Source organism: Botryllus schlosseri, chromosome 3 (assembly GCF_051294905.1).
Source record: "Botryllus schlosseri isolate E-star chromosome 3, Bs_hap1, whole genome shotgun sequence".
Taxonomy (NCBI): Eukaryota; Metazoa; Chordata; class Ascidiacea; order Stolidobranchia; family Styelidae; genus Botryllus; species Botryllus schlosseri.
This window is the reverse complement of record NC_137238.1, coordinates 15,097,206-15,122,291: the sequence shown is the minus strand read 5'-3', so window position 1 is coordinate 15,122,291 and position 25,086 is coordinate 15,097,206. Positions and strand designations below refer to the sequence as shown.

At 38.8% G+C, this 25,086-nt stretch overlaps 1 protein-coding gene and 1 long non-coding RNA gene across 13 annotated transcripts in view; one reads left to right on the top strand and one right to left on the bottom strand.

Annotated features, from left to right (window-relative positions):
* Nucleotides 1-25,086, top strand: part of LOC145435869 (uncharacterized) — a 284,669-nt gene that overhangs the window by 241,664 nt on the left and 17,919 nt on the right. The window lies entirely within an intron of this gene.
* Nucleotides 1,727-25,027, bottom strand: LOC145435392 (uncharacterized). Its single transcript, XM_080312668.1, has 11 exons — nt 24,522-25,027; nt 20,737-20,908; nt 19,934-20,092; nt 18,753-18,858; nt 16,683-16,892; nt 15,127-15,254; nt 10,320-10,490; nt 9,099-9,254; nt 7,072-7,177; nt 5,390-5,599; nt 1,727-2,513 (listed from the first exon to the last, which is right to left on the bottom strand). Exons 2-11 carry the CDS (start codon nt 20,905-20,907, stop codon nt 2,365-2,367), a joined length of 1,566 nt encoding a protein of 521 aa, XP_080168794.1. The 5' UTR covers nt 20,908; nt 24,522-25,027; the 3' UTR covers nt 1,727-2,364.

The window sequence follows — 25,086 nt, the reverse complement described above, 5'->3', positions numbered from 1 at the left end:
TCTGAGAACAATGTCCTTGGGGAAACCATCGGTATCGAGTCATTAGCTACGCGTGCTGTCCCTTTCTTGACTTTGTACCCGGTCTTACGACCAGGAACGCAGCAAGCATAAACCATAATCAAAACTATTCTACACAATCTCAAGAGACAAAGTACTGATTAACTGTCGCGTCACTGTTAAACTTAACCTATTGTGTGATACCTCAACAAACAGACAAAATGATCATACCCATAAACTGTTGCATTTCACACTCTATCTTGCTTAGTTAAAACCATACCGCTGTACCGGTACTGACGCTTATCGTGAAGAGACTGTTTCCAAAACGATATTGCCATAACTACCAGAACTTCTACCCATCTGAACATCGCGATATATTTTCCTGATAATTCATCATAAACATACCCTCATCGAAATATTACTGCCGGCATTACTATTACTCGCCCTGAACTGTTGATTCTTAGCATTTTAACCTGTTATGTACTCATGATTAGCAATGCAGAAAACATCGTACATTAGCTGAGATATTCCAGAGACACGCGATATACCGTACCGGTATACCGGTAACATTGCCACCAGCACTGAAGCAGTAGGGCAAACACTGCCAAATTACCGACTAACTTGTCATCGCGTGTCCTCTATAGCTCAATAAAATAAAATTGTGAGATTATACGCATTTATCACTCTTAATAACATTCGCTGCGCGCTAGAACCGGAATTCCAAACCATATTATAACTCACAGAAGGAGCGGCTGCATCAACTATCTGAAGTGAATGCGCGAATCGGGACCTACTTAGGTAAGACCGTGATTACGCGTTTTACGCAGTCAGCCATCCCGGAGTTCTATATATCCCTGGTCTAGATTACTACTCGAAAGAGATGATAACTAATAATGAGTTGATTAAAACTTCGGGCCATTGAAGATGTCGAGGGAGGCGCGTATGCTGCCCTATCGCGTCGCTTAAGGGTTTTTGTGTTATATCAGCTCTTTCCTACGCCTGCTACACCGGGTCTTCCTCGGGCACTCTGGCATTCCGAATCGCGCTACATCAAAGACGAAAAGGCTCCCCAGGGCTATGGTATCCATACGTCCTCCTTTAGGATTTTTCCTCCATTTCAGATTTTTCAAAATGTCCTTGGATGACGCTTAAATGCCTTTCTTTTAGGCAATTCGTCCTCCGTTACAGCTAGGATAATGGACAGATTCAACTTAAAAATAGCGTAAATGACGGGAAATAGGTAGGGAGTTCTAGCGGGTCATTCGGGAGTCGAACGAAAGTGAGGACCTTTTTTAGTCAACAACCACTAAATTTTAGTAATAAATAAGTGGGTAAATTAGCAGTTGAATGGAAGTGATAACTGTTTTCAGTTTCGATCAAGTAACTTATACGATTTTGCAAGTGTCCTCCCTTTCCGATTCGAAAATATGGTCACCCTACCGAGTGCTTTCTTAAACGGACAAATATCTTTAAACAGGACTACGTCGTTATCCAGCATATGTGTTGTCAGCGGTCCATCATCATCAAGACGTCCATTCCGTACCAATAATCTACAACTACATGTATTTTTGTATAGGCTACGTGTTGTACCTATTGAATCGATGACGATTTCGGGGTTTCCAACCACTCCATATCGTATACGTCGACTATATCGGGTGCCAATCGTCTATCTACCTACAGGCTCATAATACATGTTTTTTCGAACGTGATTACACAATTATGGCGTAAGTATACATCTTGAAAAAACACAAGGTTGTTTTATTTAAAATGGCATGTTTCAAACAAAGTGTTTTGAAACACCATTAGTTTTAAAATGCAACCCTAGACGTCACGCAATGTAACATGCCAATTTTTATCACTTGAGTATCAGTAAGAAGAATGGTGACTCCCAAAATACATCATCAGGATTATCAGTAACAGTCTCGAGGAAAATAAAGCAGGAGCACTGGAGCAGCAATCCCCGTTCAACTGATGCTGCCTTGGGAAAAATACATTAAACACACCATTTACAAATTCATAATGTTGCATACCGACTCAAGTGTCATATGATTTGAAATAGATGGTATGTGTATAGAAATTCTCTTATTATGCAGTTGACCACATTGGCATGCAATAGAAGCCCATACAGGAAGGGTTTTATATGTTTGTCTAAACCAGACAATAGAATCAGAAATCAAGAAATTTAAGGAGATTCTCTGCGCAGAAAATGTGTCGCGGCATTGATTATTGAGTTGATGGGTCAGCAAAGTAAGAATGTGTCTGAATATGCGAAAATCTGCTACCATGGAAACTGTCCAACGGTGAGGCAGTAGGCAGTATAAGAGTAAAATGGTGTGCATAAGATCAGTGCAAATTCAAGTTTCGAAGTCAGTGCCTCCATTTAGTGGCTTTATCTGGTGCATCGCTACTTTCTTCGTAACAGAAATGATAATCCTCAAAATCGAATCGAAGAGCGTAGTGGAAAGCAATGTTACTCAGAACAAAGACGTACTCGCACAACGCGAACTTGGTGTACACTGTAAAAACAAACAAATGTACATATCAGGATGGCAGAGTATCGCTTGAAAGTTGTCTAGGAATCTGAAATGTCCACACACATATGGAGGCTTCTTCCTACACATCTCTAAAGCCAATTGCAATACGCACATACAGATATCATTTCACGCAATGGGATTTCAAAATCCAGAGCCGTGCCGACATGTAATAATCCTCAACAATTTAGAAAGACACGTTTATGAAATATTTACAATAATAAATACAATTATTGCACCACCAAGAATCAAGACCCACTGGTACAGTTGCTCTGTCTCAAAATCCCGAAAACCAATACCACACGAAATAACAATCTTTGTGGCAAACAAGCGGATTTTACATTTTCATATTTGATTCCAACTTGAAAATTCTGTTCTCACATCATGGTGTCCTATATGGTGTGGACACAAGCAAATCTTACGGCTCAGTGAAATTGGTCTACGTCACACTTTCCATTTGGTTAAAGGCAATTTGACGGCAATTTTTGACTGGCTTGCCAAGCGCGAAATTTGATAAAACGGGTATCAATTGAAAGCTACTGCAATACTGATTGCGAAAATATAAAATTTATTCTGCTCGTGGTCCTGGAACCCTCCAAAATCAGCCTCGAATGTTGCATTGTAACAGGGTTTGGTATTATGACGCAACCATGCCGTCTGGGAGATGAGCACTGAGCAGTACTAAGCACTGTACAAAAATGACTTGACTCGGCGTTTCAGAAATGCGGATTTACTCGTGACTCGGAGCAAAATTTACGAGTCAAATAATTGGTATCGATAGCAATCGCTGTATTCTTTACAAATGTTCGGATTGTTCTCGATACGCTGGTGACAATTTCTCATTCTTTAAATGATAATGTATTTTACTGAACCTCTATTGTTCCATTACAAATACATTGACCGCTTACACTCCTTGCAGCTTACGTTGTCGCATTAGTAAGATAATATAATAGCAAGGTATCTATCTCCGTTCTATGGACTGGTCAGTGACGTTGGGTGATCACTAGGGCGTTTTTTTTGACATGTCAAAATTGTAGCGTTGGGTCAAAATTGTTCATAAAGTCAAAATTTTTTTGCTGTCTGCATTTCGTTTATATCGTAGATTTTGCACTGTCGGTGAACTTATCATTTGATATTTTACAGCTTGTAGCCTACTTTATAGGCCTACCGTTGTAAACCGCGAATTGTCTGCTCATTGTGAAGCATAAACGGTCAAATAAAACAAATAGGTAGATATGGTGGTATGGTCAACGTGCCACAAGATCCTAACTGAAGAAAGACTTTTTGGGCATTGCATCATTCTTATATTAGGAAGCGCATGATGCAAAATTGTGATGTAGAGTAGACAACAGTGTCAGAATGAAGCAAAACGGTGTATCACCAGCAGTGTACGCACAACTTGAGTGTTGTCAGCCAGCAACTGCTGCTGTTGAACGTCCTTGGCAAGCTTCTTAGTAAGGACGTGCATTTTCTACCCAATAATGTAGGAAAGTATCTCTCGTTGTACTACAATCTTTTTAAAATATTTCTACCATAATACGTATTGTAAGCACTGGAATTCTTCATAGGGCCAGATTTCGTTAAAATATTGTTTTTTTTTCATGTTAAAAGTTGCCTGTTTCTAAGCCAATAACGTTTTTTCAGGCCAAACTACTTCGTTAGGACAGCCAGTTCCAACCAGAAATGAAGATAAGTGGTACAATTTTAACATTATATGGGAAAACACCTAATTTGCATACGTTAGGTCAAAATTTGGTCAAAATGCAGTTTGTTTAGGTCAAAAAAGTCAACATTTTTATTTTTTAGGTCAAAATTTCCTTTTTTTAGGTAAAAAAAAAAACCCGCCCTAGTGATCACTGATCACCTTCACCAAATCTCTTGCATGATCCAAATGTAATTCGAATATTTACAAGTTTATATTACCAGTCAAGCACTGGCGCAGGCGCAGTATCCGATGGATATGTAGTTGGGTAATGTATCATATCAATCCGTTTCCATTTCTGAAGTTTCGTATCCTATTCTCTATCTTGGCGGATAATAATTAAAGACCGAGGGTGTACAACAATTACGTAGTTTTAACAGTACTACGCATTCGCGAGCTATACAACGCCTTTTAGCATGTATATTGAACTATATCAATCCCGAGATTTAAAATAAATGGTGACTCAATCTGAATTTTAAACAGAATCATGCCTCGTACTTCGAAAAGACAACTTGACTTGAATTGTGACTTGACCCGAGTCACCTCCAAAAATAGAGTGAATTGACTCGAGTCAAAATGTGCAACGACTCGAGATGACTTGTGATTCGAAGGTAGTGACTTGATCCCGACACAACTTTTTAGTGGTTTCGCCTGATAACTGTGACGTACAAGCGCGAGTAGTCTTAAAACCTAACCACTCGAGTACAGTACAAAAAAGTGGAGGTGGGCCTATTTTGTTACACAACATGGCATTACGATATTTCAAGATCTTGAAAGGAGGACACTTGTCACAGGCTGCAGAAGTTATCATAGTGGACGAGAAAAGCGCTTGATTTTTAAACTTATACGGCTAATTTCATTGGATTGACTAAAAAAAAACCAATTTCCGATGAGACTCCCGAAATACCGGTGTTTACCTTACATTACCCGAGTTCACTAAAAAATGATTATTTTTCCAACTCTACTTCAAAAATACCTCACTCTCGTCAATTCGGCCCCATTTCGCAAAATTCATAATCTTTTTTGGTATTCAAGGCTAAAAAGGAGGACAAATACTCATAAAGGAGGCCATATGGTAACCCTACGTAGCGCTTCTGGCACTAGCACACTGTCCCAAAAGAAATTACAAATTTATGAAACAGTATCCCATTTGACTTACTGTGTCTTTCGCAATATTTATTATGTCTGCGGTAGAAATATGCAGCTAAGATCAGAGATATCACGTTGGTGAGCCACGATATCCACTTCCATCTCCAGCCTGTTTTCTGCCCGCTGGTTTCCTTCTGCGAGGCGGAATGCAGCAGGCAAGTTAAGCTCAAATACAAAACCGAACACACCACAAACATCGAAAACGACGCCACGTGAAGACCTGCAAAATGAATCAATAAGGTTCGTTCATTTAGTACATTGGTTCTAACCCTTGGTGGTGTGCGATTTGGGGTTTGAAGGTTGCGGAAACACTCAGGGGTGATATCACGGGCGCTGGGGTGCTAGGGATCAGTGAACTAGTTTTACGGGGTTCATGAAAATACAATATTGAACTACATCGATTGAAAAAAAAAACAGATTAATATCTTTCTGCAATGACTAGGGTTACAATATTTTGGAAATCTGAAAAGAGGACCCTTTTTCAAAATTTTCAGACTTGCACTATCGGAGGAGAATCCTGAAAAAATCGTAAATTTTCCCACTTCGTGATAGGTTGACTAAACAACGGTCAGCTTTCCGGCTAAGCTCCCAAAATAGCCGCCGGAGCGTTACTTCAGTGCTGATTTACTGTAGCTCAGTCGAATTTTGCCCTATATTCAACCAAAATTCTCCAAAAAGAGGACATTTGGGCGTCCTTCGAATACACTTTCAAAAAAGTCAAAAAAGAGGACAAATCCTCTTAAACTAGGTCGTGTGGTAACCGTAGCAATGACGCCGTGGGGGGAACTGACGCTGCCTTCTCGGATTATGTGATATTGGGCATGGAATAGCCAGAGGTGGTCAGTAACGATGTACTTCTACTTTTTGAAGTACTTGAAGTGGATTTTGCCTACTCGCACGACTTATTAAGTACGGTAGTTATGATTTTAGACTACTTCTACTTCTACTTGACAGTTTTCAGTTTTTAGGCAAAGATAGGCGTAGAATACCTACTTACTTACTTGTGAACCACCACTCCTACTTCTACTTGAGTAGAAATTCCGGCGTTACTTCTACTTCTACTTGCGTAGCGAGGGTGACTGCTTTGACCACCTCTGGGAATAGCCTACATAAAGTTTAGCTTGACGAGATGACCTTTATATTTTATTTTAGTCATCATCCGCCCACAAAACTTGCAGGTCAGTGAGATCAAAAAGTTCTTTGCGTAGACTATTTTAGGTCGCAAACTTACTGTATCATTCAGGTATGGAATTTTAATTTCGAGGAATAGCAAAATCGCCACCAATGTATTGGAAGACTGCTTTCAGCATGGTAATAAACAACAGGGCTTGACGCTAGTGTGCCCTATCGAATATGAGATTTATTCAAGATCAAATCAATTTGCTATTGGTACAAGTAATGGATGACTCATCAACTTATATCAGCATTGTGCAAAATTAGTATCTTGACACTGATCAGATTCAACCATAAAGTTACTACCAGTAAGTATCAGGCCCATCTAAGTTACGACCAGCACCATACACTGACCTTGATGGCCTGTCGCTAAGTAAGATTTCTAATGACGAGATATCAGATTGGTCAATTGTATAGCGGTATTTAAAGTCCAATTGATCAGAGTATTCTAGCAGGATTAGCTCAATTACTACACTAGGCATCCACACAGAGCAATCAAAACAAAAATAAGGTACCAACCTTTGTTCTCGCCAGACGAAATACAAGTCAAACAGACAAGGAATACAATCTCAAGAAAATTCGCTATTGCAGCAATCACAGATAGAAGCGCTCGCCATCTCATCAACTGAAAATAATTGGTAGCATACATTAGTGACTGCAGAAGAGATTACGGCATTTACAAATGTAAACTTATCACAAAATAGGAAAACCTGACAAAATAAACTTCATGTACAACAAATTTGATAAAATCTTGGCAACCATATCCGACAGGTTTCAAGATCCAAAGAAAAAGTAAACTTAAGGTGACTAGCTGGTATAAAATTTGAAACAATATTAAAATTTTCAATTTTTTTTATTGGTTAGAAATATTAACATGGTGCCGTAACTCTTGTCATACCTAAACGCCTTGTCTCACCAAAAAAAAGAAGTGAAAATTGCAAAATTTCAATTTCACCAGGCATAACGTTGGTATTTTCTCATACTACGAAAATGTTCGACATTGTTTTTCTCTGTCGTAGAATTTCGATATGTTGTTAAACCGGCAATTTGTACGAAATTTTTGTCACTAATGACTCATTAATGTTATTTTGAAAAGCTAACATCCAAATTTCTAAGCAAAATTTCTCCAAGATGAGTAGCATATAATTCTTAAAACTTTAGCACATGAAGGAGTGTGCTATTACTCCCTAAAACAGGTGTTCGATTGGAAAAGGGTCATCGAAAATTGGAGGTGTGGTGTTTGTCGTGTCCGAGGACTATTTCTCTTGTCAAATTCAAACTCTTTGGATAGAACTACAATTCGAGATATTTTGTTTACAACATAGCGACACCTACCAGCCGTGAAAATTTCGCGGTGATTTCACGAGATAACGTTGTCGAGGTACTAGTCCCATTAATGAAATAATTACACAGTCATAAAGAAAAAGTTGGGCCTCTTAGGTGCAATCGATTAGACACAATGTAAATACCGGTATAGGTATAGCCATCGAAATGTTGACAGCTGGAGTATTGCTTAAACCGGTGGTACTCATTACCCGAACACCCGTAGATCGCTAAGACTGCAGATTGAGAGATTATTTCGGCAGAGAGTAAAGTAGCTCTAATCCATTGTCAAAACGGGTGGAGTAGACAATATGAACTTTAACTTGTTAATTTTGGCACGAAATATACAAGTTCCTGGCAGTGAAGCGAAAATTTGGAATGAAAATGGTGTTGAGGTGTGAGCAGTCCTGGCCAAAGCACGTCTGGATTCGAGTGGATGATCATTGGTTCATTGGTTCATCAGTTGGTAAGGGATCAACTAGGAAGCCAAAATAATTCGATCAATATCACGTAAAATTAAGGTTTATTGGGATTAAGTGAGACAGCTTTATTCTTGGTTAGGCTACCATTCAACTGTTTATTCACCAACCGGTGCAACAAATTACATTGAAAGGACGGATGTGTGTCTAATTGTCTGTTCAATTTTGCTGACTTGTCCCTGTCGTAATCTGAATGCAGTGATTGAGGTCACTACATACTTTACTTAGCATTGTGGCTGTGTTCCTAAATGTTACACTTTATGTAACTTTGACCATATATTACGACAGCAAAGTCATTTCCCAGCCCAGTATCATATTTCAATTCCCTTGACAGTATTGGACTAGGTGAAAAGCGTAGCTTGACAGTGTAGGAGATCCCTGTTATCATCCAACCATGAAATGTGTATATCTCGTAACCGAGAGACATCCTGTCCTCGAGTAATTTGCCTCTAGTAAAAAACTACTGATTCGAGAGAATCAGGAGACTCATTTGCTAAACCTACTCGTAACCATGTCTGAAATATATTCGTATGTCTTGTGTAATATTGGCGTCTTGAGAAGATCTCACCAGGATACAGGATTCCAGGTTAAGTAGTCAGCCAGCTAAACCTATAATACTTTGGTTAGCTATACTTCTACTCCCAGGAACTGATACCACTATATTGTTGCAACAGTAAAGTTGAAAATTCAAATGCAGCGATTTCATTTATTATACAGAGGTTGCGAAAAATTCAATCCACGTACCCAATCTCTTTGCAAATTGCACGTCCTGTTGTGATGATAGTATACAAAAATATTGAGCAGCCTCATAGAGCCGTGGAACGATATACATATCCTCCACACGTACACCGAAGGTGAGTAGTTGAAAGCGGCACTTATAGAAGGCAAATAGTTCGTCACCTGCAAAGAATGTCCAGTGTTCAACGAAATTATATTGACGATCATCTTAATGCTCACTGTGCATCAAGTTGAATTACGAACCGTGCCTATGCCTACTGAATGAATACTATCCAGCATTCAAGATTATTGGACCACAATCTCACCTCGCTTACCGGCACATACCACACTCAATTTGATAGCAGTCAGTCTTTTCATGTTACCCATTATTTCTTTTCATTCATATTACACGCTGCAGTCCAGTGGTTCGCTAACTTTGACTCATATTGCCCCCTTATCAAGCTTGATATATATTTATCGCCCCTGAAGACTAGAGGTCATCAGTAAGGTTATGCCTCTACTTTTCCGTAGTACGCAAGTTGGTTGTATACACTAGTTAGTAGTTTTGCTTGTGTGATACTTCCAATTTGTTACTTTTCCCAACCCGTAGCTCAAAATCACTCTCGGCAAACGATATCGCTGACTATAGAAGCCACTGCTCTAGGTCAAAGTGGGTATCTGATTTAGAGACTACTTCAAGTTGTTTCCACACCATCCTATCTCTCCAGTAAATAGTAATCTTGTAGCGTTTAGATGTGATGGTGATGTTTCATTGATTGCCAAATCTTCAGCACTTCACTAATATAGGGCCTACCCAACACACAAAAGTGTTTTCCATTACATTTAGTCATGTAGTCAGTAAATCGCAGCCTAAGGTCACCTGAGGATGTGGGTTTCACTACCGGTCGAGGTCTAGGCTATACTAACCCTACATTTAGATGTTGTAGGTAGATCAACTTATAAGTGACATGCATTGCATAAGTGTACAGTTCCCATTCCAGAACATATGATTTCTACCCCAGGCTTATGACTTGTGACTAGACGGCGGAGGGAAACGGATTACAAAATTTTTCTCTCATCAGAGTGACCCTCTCAAATAACCCTAACCAGAGTCAGTGACAGGTATCGAATAGATCTCAGGTGCTACTACTAAAAATCAATGGCAATGGGAACACTCAAATTCCATATCAATACAACTTGAAAAGCTTTTTTTAAACACGGTCAGCACTAAAATGTTCCAGCATGTACCTGACAGTGTGTCCATGTCGTTCTTTGAAAATCGTAGAAAAATGACCAAAACACGGAGAAAAAGAATCCGAACAAAGGAAGAAATATTTGCACTTTGAGCAATATGGGAGTGCCGATTTGAAACAACTGCGAAGTACCCAAGTATCTCGGGAGATATCCGTCAGACGACATCTGAAATAGAAAAAAATGGATATGAAGTTTGACACAAAGCTTTCAACAAATGGAATAGGTCTACTATCAGAATTGGACATTTTGATTTCACAACGGAATAACTTGCGCATAATAAGATATTATTTTAGACCGCGCTCAACACAACTTATCCACACTAATATATATGTGAAATCTATGGTTCAGGGTTCAAACTTATCAACGAATTTGAAACAGTCCCAATTGAATTAAGCTGGTAATAGTACATGATCTGGAGCAGTGTCCTCTATCCTATTCTTCAAGCTAATTTCTTAATGCCGATGGCATCAATCGAATGTGAAATTGTTATAGGCAGTTACCGTGCAATATATGTTCAATAATTGTATAAATTAGCTCATTTATGGACTCGAATGATTGTGAATATTGCCTATTTCATGTATTTGTTGACACATAAAAGATCTTTCTCTCTTCCCCCCCCCCTCTCTCTTTCTACGTCCACTTCTAATCAAATGTTCATGAAGTAAAATTACTAATTTGTTACACTTTAACGTTCGTCAATTGGAAAGTAGATTTTTGATATTCTATGAAAAAAATCGTCACAGTAACAGGATGCAGAAATATATTTTTGAAAATTTCACCAATTTCAATTGCCATTAGTGATTTTGCATTAGCCGCGAAGATAAATCTCGCCATTTCAAAAGTATCCGTGTTTAAATTACTGTAATTCAATATACTTCGGAAAAACTAATATTGCCAGTAAATAATACCGGTAATGAAAATGAAGGAACTAATGAACATAAAGAACGTCTGGACGGACTAACCAATCATTCCCAAGATATGGATTAGAAAACTCAAAATAAAAACTTTACTAAACTGGATAAAATGAAAAATATCTTAATGGGGGGGGGGGGGGGGGCAAGTAACCTGATTTTCAGTACGGTACAGCAAAGAACCTACGGCCTACATGGTATTCTGAAATTCGAATCTATAAACGTGATATCGTTATAATTGTAAATAGTTGCCCATCGCTAGTCAAATTAGTATCACAGGCCTTATTTCTCATCAATTTCTATGTACAGTTTGATGACATTTCACTCAATATACTGTATGTAAACTGTAATGTCCTACCTCTATGACGTGCTTTTTCTTGAATCAGGGACATCCCGGTATCACAATCCTAATCTAATTGTCCACATAACATTTAGTCTTTTATTAACCTTAATTAGAAGAAAAATATAAGACATTATATCAACTCTAATGATAATGATATAAAAAACAGTCTTGAATTTTATATTGCATTATCACAGCAATGATGAGTTATTCGGTACTAATATCAGGTGACGATGATCTAAATACTCAATTTCATTATTAATGATATAATTTCGCGGATATAAGGATATGTGACCACTGCTAGTTGGCAATGGTAGGCCCTCTTCTGTAACAGGCATGGACTGATAGTAATTAAAGAGGCTAGAGATTAGCATTGCAAAAAAAAACAGAAAGCACCTTTATAAAATAATGGATTCATTGAATTCGCACATGCATCCATTACTAGGTATTGGCAACCATGCAAAGAATTGTTAGGCCAAACTTACTAAAAGTTTAAGTAGAGGAGGTACAATAACTGGACACAAATCCAAAGAAAAACATTACAGTAAACTGGCATGGATTACAAAGCACAAGGCCACAGAAAAAACATACAGTGGATCAATCCGATTTTTGAAATCTTGGATAATTTTCACACATACGAGTGTGTAGAACATCGAACATGCATCAAATCTTCAGCTCAAACATCTCATTTCAGCAAGCAGTTCAAGTGACCCGGGGGAAAGGGTTTATCAGCAGGAAAGCAACGTTTATACATTTACTACCAACAAATCAAAGGGAAATTGAACAATACATGAAAAGTGCGCGGCTTTAAACATTCTTATCATTTCTTTTGATACAAATACAGAAATTAAAACATGAAATGATGTCGAAGACAAATAGATTCTTACGTACAGGACTAATGGCCCGTGATAGTGAAATAGTTGAACATCGTGACTTTTAACCGACAATCTTAAACAGATGAAGCTAGCGGTTGAATAAATGCACTACACAAGAATACTATTGACAAAGACCCATTACACATCATGCCACTTGATGAGACAGTGTTTGCAGTAGCAACTGCAAACATATTTCATGAAATGTTGGCTTGCCAGGGGCAAGATAAGAAATACTAGGCAAGAATCAATTGTAACACACCAGCTTTAGTCGGTTTCCGTATTTGATCGAGTTTGGGATACCGTTGATGTTTGGGCGAACACTAGTCCGTCGGCTAGTCAATAACGTCAAGTTAGAATATTCCGTCATTTCCCAGTGTTCTTCTACGATTCAATCAGCAGAAGACAGGTCCTATTTTGAACTAAGTAACTGAAATTCTAACAGATTTTTCATGTAATAACGTACTAGTATTATTACTTCAACAAGTACTAATGAAGTTGCATTTAATTCTATGGTTGATACTGCGGCTGTGCTTGTCGACTACATTCCCTCGCCAGTAGGCCTATATTCCTTGCATGGGGTTGAATATCTACCCAAAAGTATTTACCTCTACACTTTTATCTTTGCAGTAACATCAAAAGTTTTTCTTTCCATTTTAACATCTCAATAGTCTAAATGGTGGTGGAAAAGTGGAATGGCAAGTAGGCCTATATTTCATTAAGACAAGGAGACAATACACGGTAAGGTTAAAGCAGAGAGGCATTCCAAATCATTAATATAACACCACCATATGTCACATTACATTACGCGGCTCAAATTCAAACATAAACACACTGGAACACTTCATAATTTGAAAGACACAAACAGATTATAATCCCAGCTGGTATCATTAACACAGCAATGTAGACTTATAAATCCAGTCTCATTATTCACAGATACAACTGGCTTACATTGAGCAGCTAAAATATTACACATAGGCAACTGTTCTTGAAGAACGCACAAGATTTTAAATAATACAATGCCTGAAATTACAGGAAGTCACATAATAGCACTTCCTGCTGCACAGCAAATACTGCACTGTATCATAAGATATCGGCACAGCACCGAAAGTTGAAACCCATTTCATTGATAGATTTGTGATGTGATCAGCCTATGGATAACGAAAAATCTTGCATTTTTGACATGATATGTTCATTATTCCACAATGTTATTATCACTACTATTCAAATTAGCCGATAGGCCTATCGTAGCATTACTAATGACAAAATGAATATGTTACCGACAAGTATATCGGCGATATCCACCTTTTGACAATTTCTTCCCACTATTGATGCTGCCAACCTTCACTTAGCTTTACGATAGTATTCAATACATGCAACATGATGCTGCTTCAGTAGCCTATGTATGTTCATGGAAACATAGCATCTTTCTGTCGCGATCAACCAGGGTTATCGAGAAGTCAGAAGTGTATAGGATAGTTACGTTTAAACACTAAAAAAACTATTCGTTTTGTCAAGTGCAAGTCACATTATTCAATTTTCTGCGTTTTCATGACATGTAGGCTACCTGTTTGAATTTTGAAAATTTGCTCATGCAATGTATGACATCATTGAGAGTGGTACTTGAATATTAGACTCAGAATTGGGACTCGACTTTGCTCAGCCCTAATAATTATTCTTTTTCATTAATTGAAATTGTACTAACGTCACTGCATTATACTAGTGACCCATTTAGAATTATATCTATTAAATTTGAAATCCACACTCCATGAAAATATATGATTCCTGATTTGTAATATCGAGTGTATGATGGGCTGCTTATCGGCAGCACTGAGCATGAGCAATTCAATGCCACGGTTGACGTGGCAGTAATTTTTCGGCATAATATAAACTAGTGGCTTGAACATGGAAGAAAGGAAAATCTGCCCAAGAAACTTTTTGCACAAAATAATGAAGGCATGTTTTATAAGCAAGTTGCAGTTCGCTGAAAACCATCATCCGTAAGAAAATGGCCTGTCCCCAATACTGAGTATTAATCCTTAAATTTCTGCTTAACTTTATTGCAGTGGCCTTGGAGATTAACAAAGTTAAATCTTATTCATTGTGTGTTCCTGTAAAATTTCAGAAACACAATACCGGTATGCTATAATGACAATTTGATGCCTATCATACAAGAAGAACAGTTGTAGAAATGAATTGCACGGCCAGGCATCAAAAAATGCAAGATTGAAATCATAAAACGAAAAACAGGAAGCGGAACGTTCACAGAACACAGTAATTGAATACTATATTCATATTGAAATGAACCCAAATATTTTCGGCTGACACCCGTCAGGGGTAATCGTCAGCCGCTAGTAGAGAAATGGAAAGAACATTGTATGCCAACAATCGTGTCACAAAATACGACGTCAGCAGCATGAAATTCCGAATAAGAGAGCGTTCAATGTACTATTTTTAAATGGTGAACGAGCTCCTTTTGTTGACAAAGTCAATGCTCTTTCCAATTCTCTACTAGTTGCTGACGATTATCCCTGACGAGTGTCTGCCGAAAATATTCGGGTTCATTTCAATATGAATATATTATTCAACCGTAGATATATTGAAGTTCTGTACCTTCAAGAAGCTCTTAATAGACAGTAAGTATTTCGGCAACGAAATGGTTTACAGATCAGTCTTTAAAAGTTTTTCGAGAGCTGCTCCCTTTCAAACTTGAACGTGTATTCGTCGAACTCGTACGTGGCCGAGTAATGGAAAGACATATTGCTCAAAACCACGATGTATTCGCATAGCGCAAAAAGCGTGTAAACTGCAGAACAAAGTAATGTGAATTAGTTATTACAGAGATTTGGGTTCGTAGCAAAGGGAGACATGATTCGGTCACGTTTCACCGAGAAAAATTTGCAGCCGTGTAAAAAAAGACTTCTGGGATGAAGCGCAGAGGACTTGCATCGTGAAGCTATCATATCACTTAAATCAGGGGAGCGCAATATGGCTGTTCAAAAATTACTTTTTTTACTGGCTACTTGATAAAATTGTTAGGCTACCTAAAAAAACGCTTCTCATCAATTTTTGCTCGATTCCAACCCATGGAAGTGAAGTTATTGCAGTAGAAAATTTTTGATTTATTTATTAAAAGTAAATGTAAAATTTTTTCAAATTTCACTGGTTACCCCATGAAATTGTTACATGGTCAGAGAAAACGATGCACAAAAAATTTGGCTCAATTCCGACCAATCCAAGTTATTGCAGTACAAAATTTTGGATTTGGAATAGTATTTACAGTGGCAAATTCTTTCATTATTTATTATATCTACCCACCGTAAATACGACGATTTGAAATTCGAAATTTTGAACATCAGTAACTTCGCATCTACTGGTTCGAATCGAGCTAAAGTTGTTGTACATCATTTTTTCTGAAAACCTAGCAATATCATGGGGTAGTTTATATATATCAACTTTCGCTTGCTGCAATATGTTTGTCTAGTCCCGCAATTATGGCTGATAAAAATTGAGCACTAATCCAGCGTGACAGATGTCGCTCTTTGCTGGTAGTCGCCAGGTTTCACGCTCTCTTGGGAGCATAACGTTGCTTTTTGCATTTCTTTATCTTTTCAGATCATAGTGTGATTGGAGTTATTACCTATTAGCTTGCAATAAAACTGTAGTAACACTCATACTGTGTATCGCGTAGGATTTATTGGTAGCGAATGAAATTTGAAGAAATTTTATACTTACTTTTATTAAATAATACAAAATTTTCTGCCACAATACGCTTCTACTGGTTGGAATTGAGCCAAAATTGGTGTGCAGTGTTTTTATTTTAGGTAACTTAACCAATTTTATCAAGTAAGTCAGTAAAATATGAAAAAATTATTAATTTTAAACAGCCCTAGCGACAAGCAGGCCGGACATAAATAATGGATTGCAAGGTTCAAGCTGTCATTAAAAATTTGTAATAGTAACACTACCTGAAAATCATGAATGGCCAAAGGAAGAATTGAGGTTGTTCAAGCATTTTTTTCAATATACAGCCACAACTTGGCCTTCTTTTCATTATTTGCTTCAGTCTGCACTCTACAGGGGCGCGTGAAAATATTTAGGGTTATTATTTTAGTCAGCAGATTAGTGCTTGAAGGATACGTCTACATCAGTACCGTAGACCACACTTTCCCAATTAGTGACGATTGCCGATATCTACAGAACACCAGTAGTAGCCTAAATGTGTCAAACTTACCATATGGCTCGCAATGCCTGTTATGGCGCATATAGAAATAGATCGCCCAAATGAGAGCAGCAAAGTTGAGCAAGCACGAATATTTTTTCATCTTCCACGAAGTTCTTCGCTCCCGAGTGTCCAGAGTCATGGCGGAGTACATGAGACAAGTTGTCGACATGTAGAGTGTTGAAAATAGCACGAAACTTGAGAACCCGACAACGTGGATGGCTGAAACACAAAAATTCATTGATTTTGTGTAGCGCAAGGAGGTCAGTAGCAAAATAAGACCAAGGGTTGTAACCAAGTCACAAGGGTCCGAGTCACAAGTTAATCTCACCTTTACAGTTTTCACTCAAGTCCAGTCGAGTCATTTTCAATTCAAGTCCGAGTCCAAGTCAGCGAGCAGAGGGTCGAGTCCGAGTCATGGTATTATGACTTGAGTGCAGTTTCCAGTTAAAATCATGTTAAACCCGCTTTTTACAAATATGTTTGGTGATATCGAATGGTTCGCATTTATAATATACTAATTTTCATCACCTTAAGCAGTTTCTGTTCACATTTTCAAGTACCAGTAGATTACTAATAGACAAAATCCCAATAGTGTGGTTACTTTACCATTCCTTGAAATTACAAGGAAATTCGGCCTTGGCCGTCTGAGTCTCGAGTCATATCACTTGGTTCGAGTCATGCGCAATGACTCGAGTTCATACACAGATCGGACAAGTGAATGGTATATTCATATTGAAATGAACCCGAATATTTTAGGCTGACACTCGTCCGGGGTAATCGTCAGCAACTAGTAGAGAATTCAAATGAACAGCGTATATCAACAATCGTAACACAAAATATGACGTCACCAGCACGAAATGTCGAATACGAGAGCTTTTAATGTACTATTTTTAGATGATATACAAACTCTTTTTGTTGACACAGCCTTGGCTGGTGTATTTTGATAAAAGTCGACTCCAAGGCACACAAATGAAAGTGTGAGCGACCCTTTCCGAGTATGTTTGTGTGCCTTGGAGTCGACTTTTATCAAAATACACCAGCCAAGGCTGTGTCAACAAAAAGAGTTAGTGTATAATCTAAAAATAGTACATTAAACGCTCTGGTATTCGATATTCCTTGCTGGTGACGTCATATTTTGTGTTACGATTGTTGATATACGCTGTTCTTTTGAATTCTCTACTAGTAGCAGACGATTACCCCTGACGAGTGTCAGATGAAAATATTCGGGTTCATTTCAATATGAATATATATACTATTCAATTGTATATTGAAGTTCTGTAGATCGCACAAGGTAAAAATTGTGCAATGTCCTGCCTCATTAAGCTCAAGCAGAGCTAAGTCACGTACATTAAACTTGTAGCGGAAACTTTGATATGAATGCAAGACCTGGTTTTAACCGGGAGAAAACTCGCAGGTTGGACGGATTTTTTGAACACACAAACACAGCCAGTGAAAAATACCAATAGGATGTAAAAGCTGCCTTTAGAATTTACTGAAACATACAAGGATACTGTTGCATCATTAGGAGACCATTGAGTCGGATCACTATGACGCAGGGTTGTAATGACTCGAGTCACGATTTTCTGATGACTCGACTTGACTCGAGTCATTTTTACAAAATACGGACATGACTCGACTCGACTCAATCTGTGCATTGACTCGACTTGGACTCGAGCCATTGCCCATGACTCGAACCAAGTCATATGAGTCGAGACACAGTTGGCCAAGACCGTCATTTCATGGTATTTCGTATAATAGTAAAGTAACGACACTGTTGGGATTTCGTCTATTGGTACTGGTACTTGAAAATACGACCAGAAACTGCTAAAAGTGAGGAAAATTAGTATATTATGAATGCGAACCATTCGATAACACCAAACAGTTATAAAAAGTAGGTCATAATACCATGACTCGGACTCGTACCTGATTCGGTGGTGAATTGAAAATGATTCGACTCGAGTTAAAACTATAAAAGTGAGATTGACTTATGACTTGGTTACAACCTTGCTATGACGATATAACAAAAAACGTAGGTGAATGGTCAGTTAGTCACCAGGTAAACAAGAATGGACCGTTTACCTTTGTTTTCTCCAGAAGACACATTGCTCAGAACGATGAGACTGAAAGTTTCCAAGGAATTTGCGAATGCGGCAAATCTTACGAGCAGACCCTGGTATCGAACAAGCTGTAAACAAGAAGCTCAAGTTGACGGATTGGAGTGGTGTTATTTGTGAAAAAAGACATTTTTGAAGAGCCCTATGTATACCAAACTTTGCTCGTTTTGCACTATAGCAGGGGTCACCGACACGCAGGCCGTGAGGTCATATATTGCGGTCCGCGAACTGATTCGTATGTGAGAAGAACGCGAAATAAAGCATTTTGAAATGCTTAAATTCATTTCAGTTTCAAATTATTATTATTGTTGTAGTTTCAAAATAAGCTATTCGCCTGTGCTCAACAGCACTATTCCCCACTAGTTGAAACGGTTGCGGCGATAGCAACAGCATCCCATCGATGGAGAGTCAGCTGATATCAATAAGCATATTGCATTGACGTGCAATGGCCCAAGACTGCCAAGACCGAGACACTTGGAAAACGGCATAGGACTTCCCACAAGAACGATGTTTGGGATGAGATATACCGGTAGTCTTTCAGTTAATAACATGTCTGGTATCCCCAATATCGTAGCATTAGTTGCTGCAAAGCGTTGTTGGGTATCGTGCGCGGCTCATAGTTCACAATAAAATGACGTTTATGATTATGATATTTCTTGTTGTATTTGTATTACTTTAAAAATTATTCCTTCTTTTGTGTTAACCATGACAATCACCCATGTTAGTCAGCACGGCGTTGTACTAACGTAAGTTTTAAAAACTAAAATGTTGTTCGCAGACAACCAGCTACTATGCCAGCAGGCTATTACTCGTCATCGTCACAATAACTACTACGACGGTATGGTGTAAGTAAGGAGATGGCGGCTTTGCAGTGGATTTCCCTGTGCTATAGGGATATTCCTGTTAACACGCTGCAAAATTCCTCTGACAAAAATGCATTTTCAGGAAAACAACAAATTAGATTAGAATTAGACCATGAAACATTTCACAAATTAGATTAGAATTGGATTACTGGAATTTCGCTCTAATTTAGTGAAATCAGACTAGAATTATCTAGTTGTCGAAGTCTGAATGAACCGCAGGTGAGTGAGAACCACCGGAATATACTGACAAAGAATTTCAATTGCTGACAAAACAGTCTCTTACTGAGCTAGTTTGCTTCATTCTCCTTCTCCGATTGTATTGATAATAAACGGCCATAATGAGATATCTAGGAGCGGCATGAAACGCGATGGATATTCTCCAGACGTAAGAAGCAGGCGGGTAGTTGAATGCAGCGCTGATGGAAGGCAAATAGTTCGGCACCTGGAATATCGAATTGGAGATGATAATGGTCCGTGTCTGGCGACCATGAATCAAGATGCATCCACTTTTTCAAATCTAAAAAAATCAGACTGTAATCCAACCATTGGTGACAAATCTCTACCTGGATTTTTGAAGAAAAAAACATCCCAGAGGTGAGATGCTTTTGACACCGGCCCACAATCATCGTTCACTAGCTTCCACAATTTCAATTTTGTAAAAGTACTCAAACACTGTAATAAAATTAAGGCTAAGCTACGTGCAGACATGTTTTGTGGTGTGGGCGAAGGCCACATATTTCACCTGGCCATTAAAAAGTTTCATTCAGCTGAAAATGTAGGGGCAGGTAGGCTATGAAGCAAGTGAGGAAAATAGCCACGACCTATTATTGTGCAGCACAATACGGTGCCACGTGTCGCTATATGCAGAATATGTCAGTATGTGCATTGCATTTGGTACTAAAACTCAATGACATGCAGGTGAACTTATACATCAACGTTACATGATGCTGTATCTGCATTATCTAATATTGGCAGTGTCTCCATCAAATTATCATAACTGAAATTTAATGGTCACAGCGTATTAGATAGAAGTGCTTTCAGAGAATTAGGCCAATTATTAAAATTGTATTAGCCTACCATTCTTACCATACAATGAGTCCAAGTGGTTTTAGTGAAATTGAACATCAGCGACCAAATAAGGGAGAAGAAAAATCCAAATACTGGCAAGAATATTGTGATTCTGGCGATCGTGGATGAACGAACATCGAACAGTGTTGGTGAGTCTCGCTTTTCAGGGACTTCGACTACCTCGTACATTCTGTGGTGAAAGAGAAACAAAAAAGCCTTAGATTGCTTTCATAGCAATAGGCAATCCATTGCAAAAAATAAATTTCTTATAACTGGATAGCCTAACCTTCGAGTGCCTTCCATCAGGTGTTGTCAGCACACCACCATTATCTAGTCTTGAAGAACTCCTAAGATATCTATGATCAACCCAGGATTGTATGTTCGGCGCACGATGCGCCTTATAATTCCCGACAATAACAGGCTACCGTACCGATTATACCCATAGACACTGTAACTTACCTACATGTATCTTGTGAAATTTTTCTTTCAAACGCTATTCTAGTACGCAGTCGGTCATGAGCAGCTCAAGTACTTGAACTAGGTCGTTAGGATTTGATGTTTCTAAATGTTACTTCCCATTATCATCACTGTTCTCAGTGACGAAAAACACCCGATGAAAGAACGCACTCAGATGAAAATGGAAAAGCAAGAAAGAGCTTCAGAATAGAGATTACCATAAAAAAGAACAACCGTATGACATCGGGCACTAGGTCGAGGTGGATGCCAGTTCAAGAGATTGCAACCGGCCGTTCGGCATCCTCCTATCTATTCATTACATCCCATTGTGTCTTATCATATTGCACATTATGTGTGTCTTGATCAAATGAAACTATATTCTGACGATTATTGTTGGTAGATTCCAACGTATACTATTGTAACAATGATACTATGGTATTGTGAAATGTGCATTCCCCTCTGTCCCACCCAGAGGTGGTCAGTAACGAAGTACTTCTACTTTTTCGAAGTACTCAAGTAGTTTTCCTCTACTTCTGTTACTTACTCAGGTAGATCTGATTTTCGCTACTTCTACTTCGCATTATTTTGTGATCTACTTACTTACTTTTCGCTATTTTCAGTTTGTCAAGTAGAAGTAGTTTAATCCTCCAATCGGAAAGATAGCCTGAGGAATTTCGGGGCTGTTTTCGCGGAGCTCCAACATTTAATTTTCATAAAATTTGAGTGAAGCCCAGAATTTTCGTCGCGCTTTGCGCACAGTGGATACAGAGTTACCAGAATGATTTCACTATAGTATTGGTGAATATAATTTAGGTAGCGGGTTGGCGTGGTTCCGTTCACACCGCATCGTCGCCCTTCGCCATATCAAATATTTCATCACAGTAGGCTATATAATATTATGGCTCATCATAACGTTTGAAACTGATGTTTCGAATCTAGCATTCACTCATCATATCGTAATCTAGCAGTCCATGTCTCCTCCTAATCTGGAAAAGTGGACTCTGAATTTTTTTTAGCTTTAGAGCTGTTTTAGCATACCAACCTTCGAAACTTTCTGGACTAAAGTCATGAAATACATGTTCCGCTTTTAGTAGTATTTATATTCTATTTTACTTTCAATTCCCAATACCATACACTTCGAGTTCTAATTAATAGCAGTTCTTTTGTCCGGATAGCACATACATGTTGAAGTATAAAAGCAGGTGTAGTAATGCCTTTAATTTCCGGAAATAAAGCTACACAATATGGCATTTTTACGATCCACCATATTTTTGACTAATGTTTACTAATCGCGCAACTACTTACTTACTTGAGTAGATTTAAATTCAGTAAATTCTACTTCTACTTCAAGTAGTTTTAGGTTGTTCATGGAAGAAGTACTTCTACTCGTACTTGAGTAGATTTTTTCGTCGCTACTTCTACTTCTACTTGAGTAGCTTTCTTGACTACTTTGACCACCTCTGGACTCCCACCACATCTATTGGTCTATACCAGTGGTTCCCAACCTTTTTGTCTCCATTCCCCACTTCAAATTTATTCCGAGCCTTCATTCCCCACCAAGACCGTAACAGCACTTCGTCAGGCGGCCCAAAAAAAACGTTGGTCTTGGGCCCCCCACATGGTCATAAACCCAACCCCTCAAGCTCCCCTGAGCCTGCAAGCTTTTCCCCGCTACTTACCAGCTACATCGGGTCTACTGTTAGTGCGTCGCCTAATAGCTACTAAACGCGCGAAGCGCGAAAAATTTATGTAATTCTTGTTGGAATCGGTCAATAGGATCGGGAATTGCATATATTTTGCTATAAAGTTTTTATCCCCGCTCTGCTCAAGTAATCAGATCTACCGGTAGAGCTGAGTGAGGTGTATTGGAAAAGGTAGGACCCCTAAATGAGAATTAAACATATTTCGGCGGACCCGTCGGTATATTGACTTCGTTACATTATGCTATTTCGTGACCTCCTATGTCTGCTATGTCAAAAGATATGGAAATCGCCAAAACTAAAAGGCACACACGATTTCAAATTGGTATTGCTTTACTGCCAAATATTTTTTCCTGCGCGATGGCATTTGTCCTCTGGGGTTCAGATCGCCAGGACAGGAACATTCGGCACCAGCCATTTAGCCCCCTATGGACAATTAAACATATAGGTATATTGTATATATATCGAAGTTTTCGGTCATCACAAGGGCATTCCTTCTCGGCCAAGGTCCTCTCGCTGCTGATCGTTCAGGCACACTTCTCGGAGTCGCATGTTACATGGCCTTTAACTTCATATGTCTTGGTGCGTCGTGGCGCAGTAATGGCCGACGCCGAAGTCTACATTTCTATAAATTCAACGTATTTTCGTTGGGGAGGGGTACCCAATAATCAAGTTATTCGGCATCGCACACCCGGCGCGAAAAATATTTGAAAAAGTGGCAGAAATTTCAAAAAAACTCTATAATTTATGTTAATTCACAAAATAATTTTGGGCCCCTTCGAGCTCGCCCCCGCCCCCCTCAATTGGGGGTTTGGGGTGCGGCAGTTACGGTCCTGTTCCCCCCTACCCAACACTTTTGTCATCACAGAGCAGCTATTTTGTGGTTTGACTACATAAGACATACAACCACACCAGTACGCAAGACAATCGCCTATGAATGCAACATAAAACGTATTGTGAACCAATACCAGTAACGCTCAAAATTTCGCGAAAGCGTTATTACACGCCAAACTAGTCGTGCCGGATGCGTTTTTGACGCCATCATTGGCCATCCACAGTTTAAAATGAGGTTTTATGAACAACACGCAATATAATTTTTGATACATACATTCCAGAGCAGTTAACTGGTAACGGTAATTGCGCATGTGTCTCCGTGAATATGTTAACTGTCCTGTATATAATTTTTAACAAAAGCGTCTTTTCCCCACCAGAAACCATTGAATTCCCCACCAGTGGGGAATTCCCCACCGTTTGGGAACCACTGGTCTATACAGTAGTAGGTGATGGTGTCTATGGGAACTTGTCAGTTATGGACTGATGACAGCAGTGAAAATATCACCTTCATGCGATATTGTTGAATCACACTTGCCAATCTGCGATTTGGCATGGACCTCCGATTCACAGTGTCGTATTCAATTACCGCTAACTATATGGAGTAAATTATACGGTCTTGGGTGTCCCGTCTACACATGCTGTCATGCAGCAGTTGCCAAGTGTCACTGTACAGTACCTCGGCATAGCCTACATTACTAACAACGACAGCACAAAGGACGAATGTTTCTCTTATCCCATTCATATAGAGAATGTCTATCAGACAGGTGAACATAATATGTCTACACAATATAAATTCATAGCAATAAATAGTACCTATCTTCTGAAATCTGTCACAGGCCCAGAGAATAGTATTTCATCTTGCATCGCAGCCGAGAACTCTCAAATTCAAACTTCGCATCCTACCCGCTTCTCTGAGTAACCAGGTCAACTGAAACTACAATTATTTCACTGTAAGCTGAAAGAAAATAGCAAGGCTCATTTCAATGGGTGCATTTTAGTATTTATTTCTTATGTAACATACTACAGTGGTATGAATCGGAAGTAAGCTACACAGTGAAAAAATAACACACTTTGGTTGTGTCCTATTACAGAGTTATTACAAGATACAGTGTTCTTTACATTTATATAAATTGATAAAAAAGTATGCAGGAATGTTGACAATACAGGATGTAAAAATGTCTACAAGGTCTAATGATCACCAACCAAGTTCTCGCCAAATCAAAGAAGTGTCATATCAGTAGAGGCCATGTCACACTCACAAATCACGAATGCAACGACGGTTAGCATCAGGGTTGTGACGACTCGACTCGCCATTTTTGGGTGACTTGACTTGAGTCAATCTGGGTATTGACTCGATTGTTAATCAATTCACTGCGCA

What these genes read in the sequence shown, in the direction of transcription:
- LOC145435392 (XM_080312668.1), bottom strand. Translation starts at nt 20,907, where the DNA reads ATGTACGAGGTAGTCGAAGTCCCTGAAAAGCGAGACTCACCAACACTG. An exon ending in CCACTTGGACTCATTGTATG is followed by an intron (nt 20,093 to 20,736) that starts GTAAGAATGGTA and finishes TCGATATTCCAG; the next exon opens with GTGCCGAACTATTTGCCTTC. An exon ending in TTCGTCTGGCGAGAACAAAG is followed by an intron (nt 5,600 to 7,071) that starts GTTGGTACCTTA and finishes TTCATTTTGCAG; the next exon opens with GTCTTCACGTGGCGTCGTTT.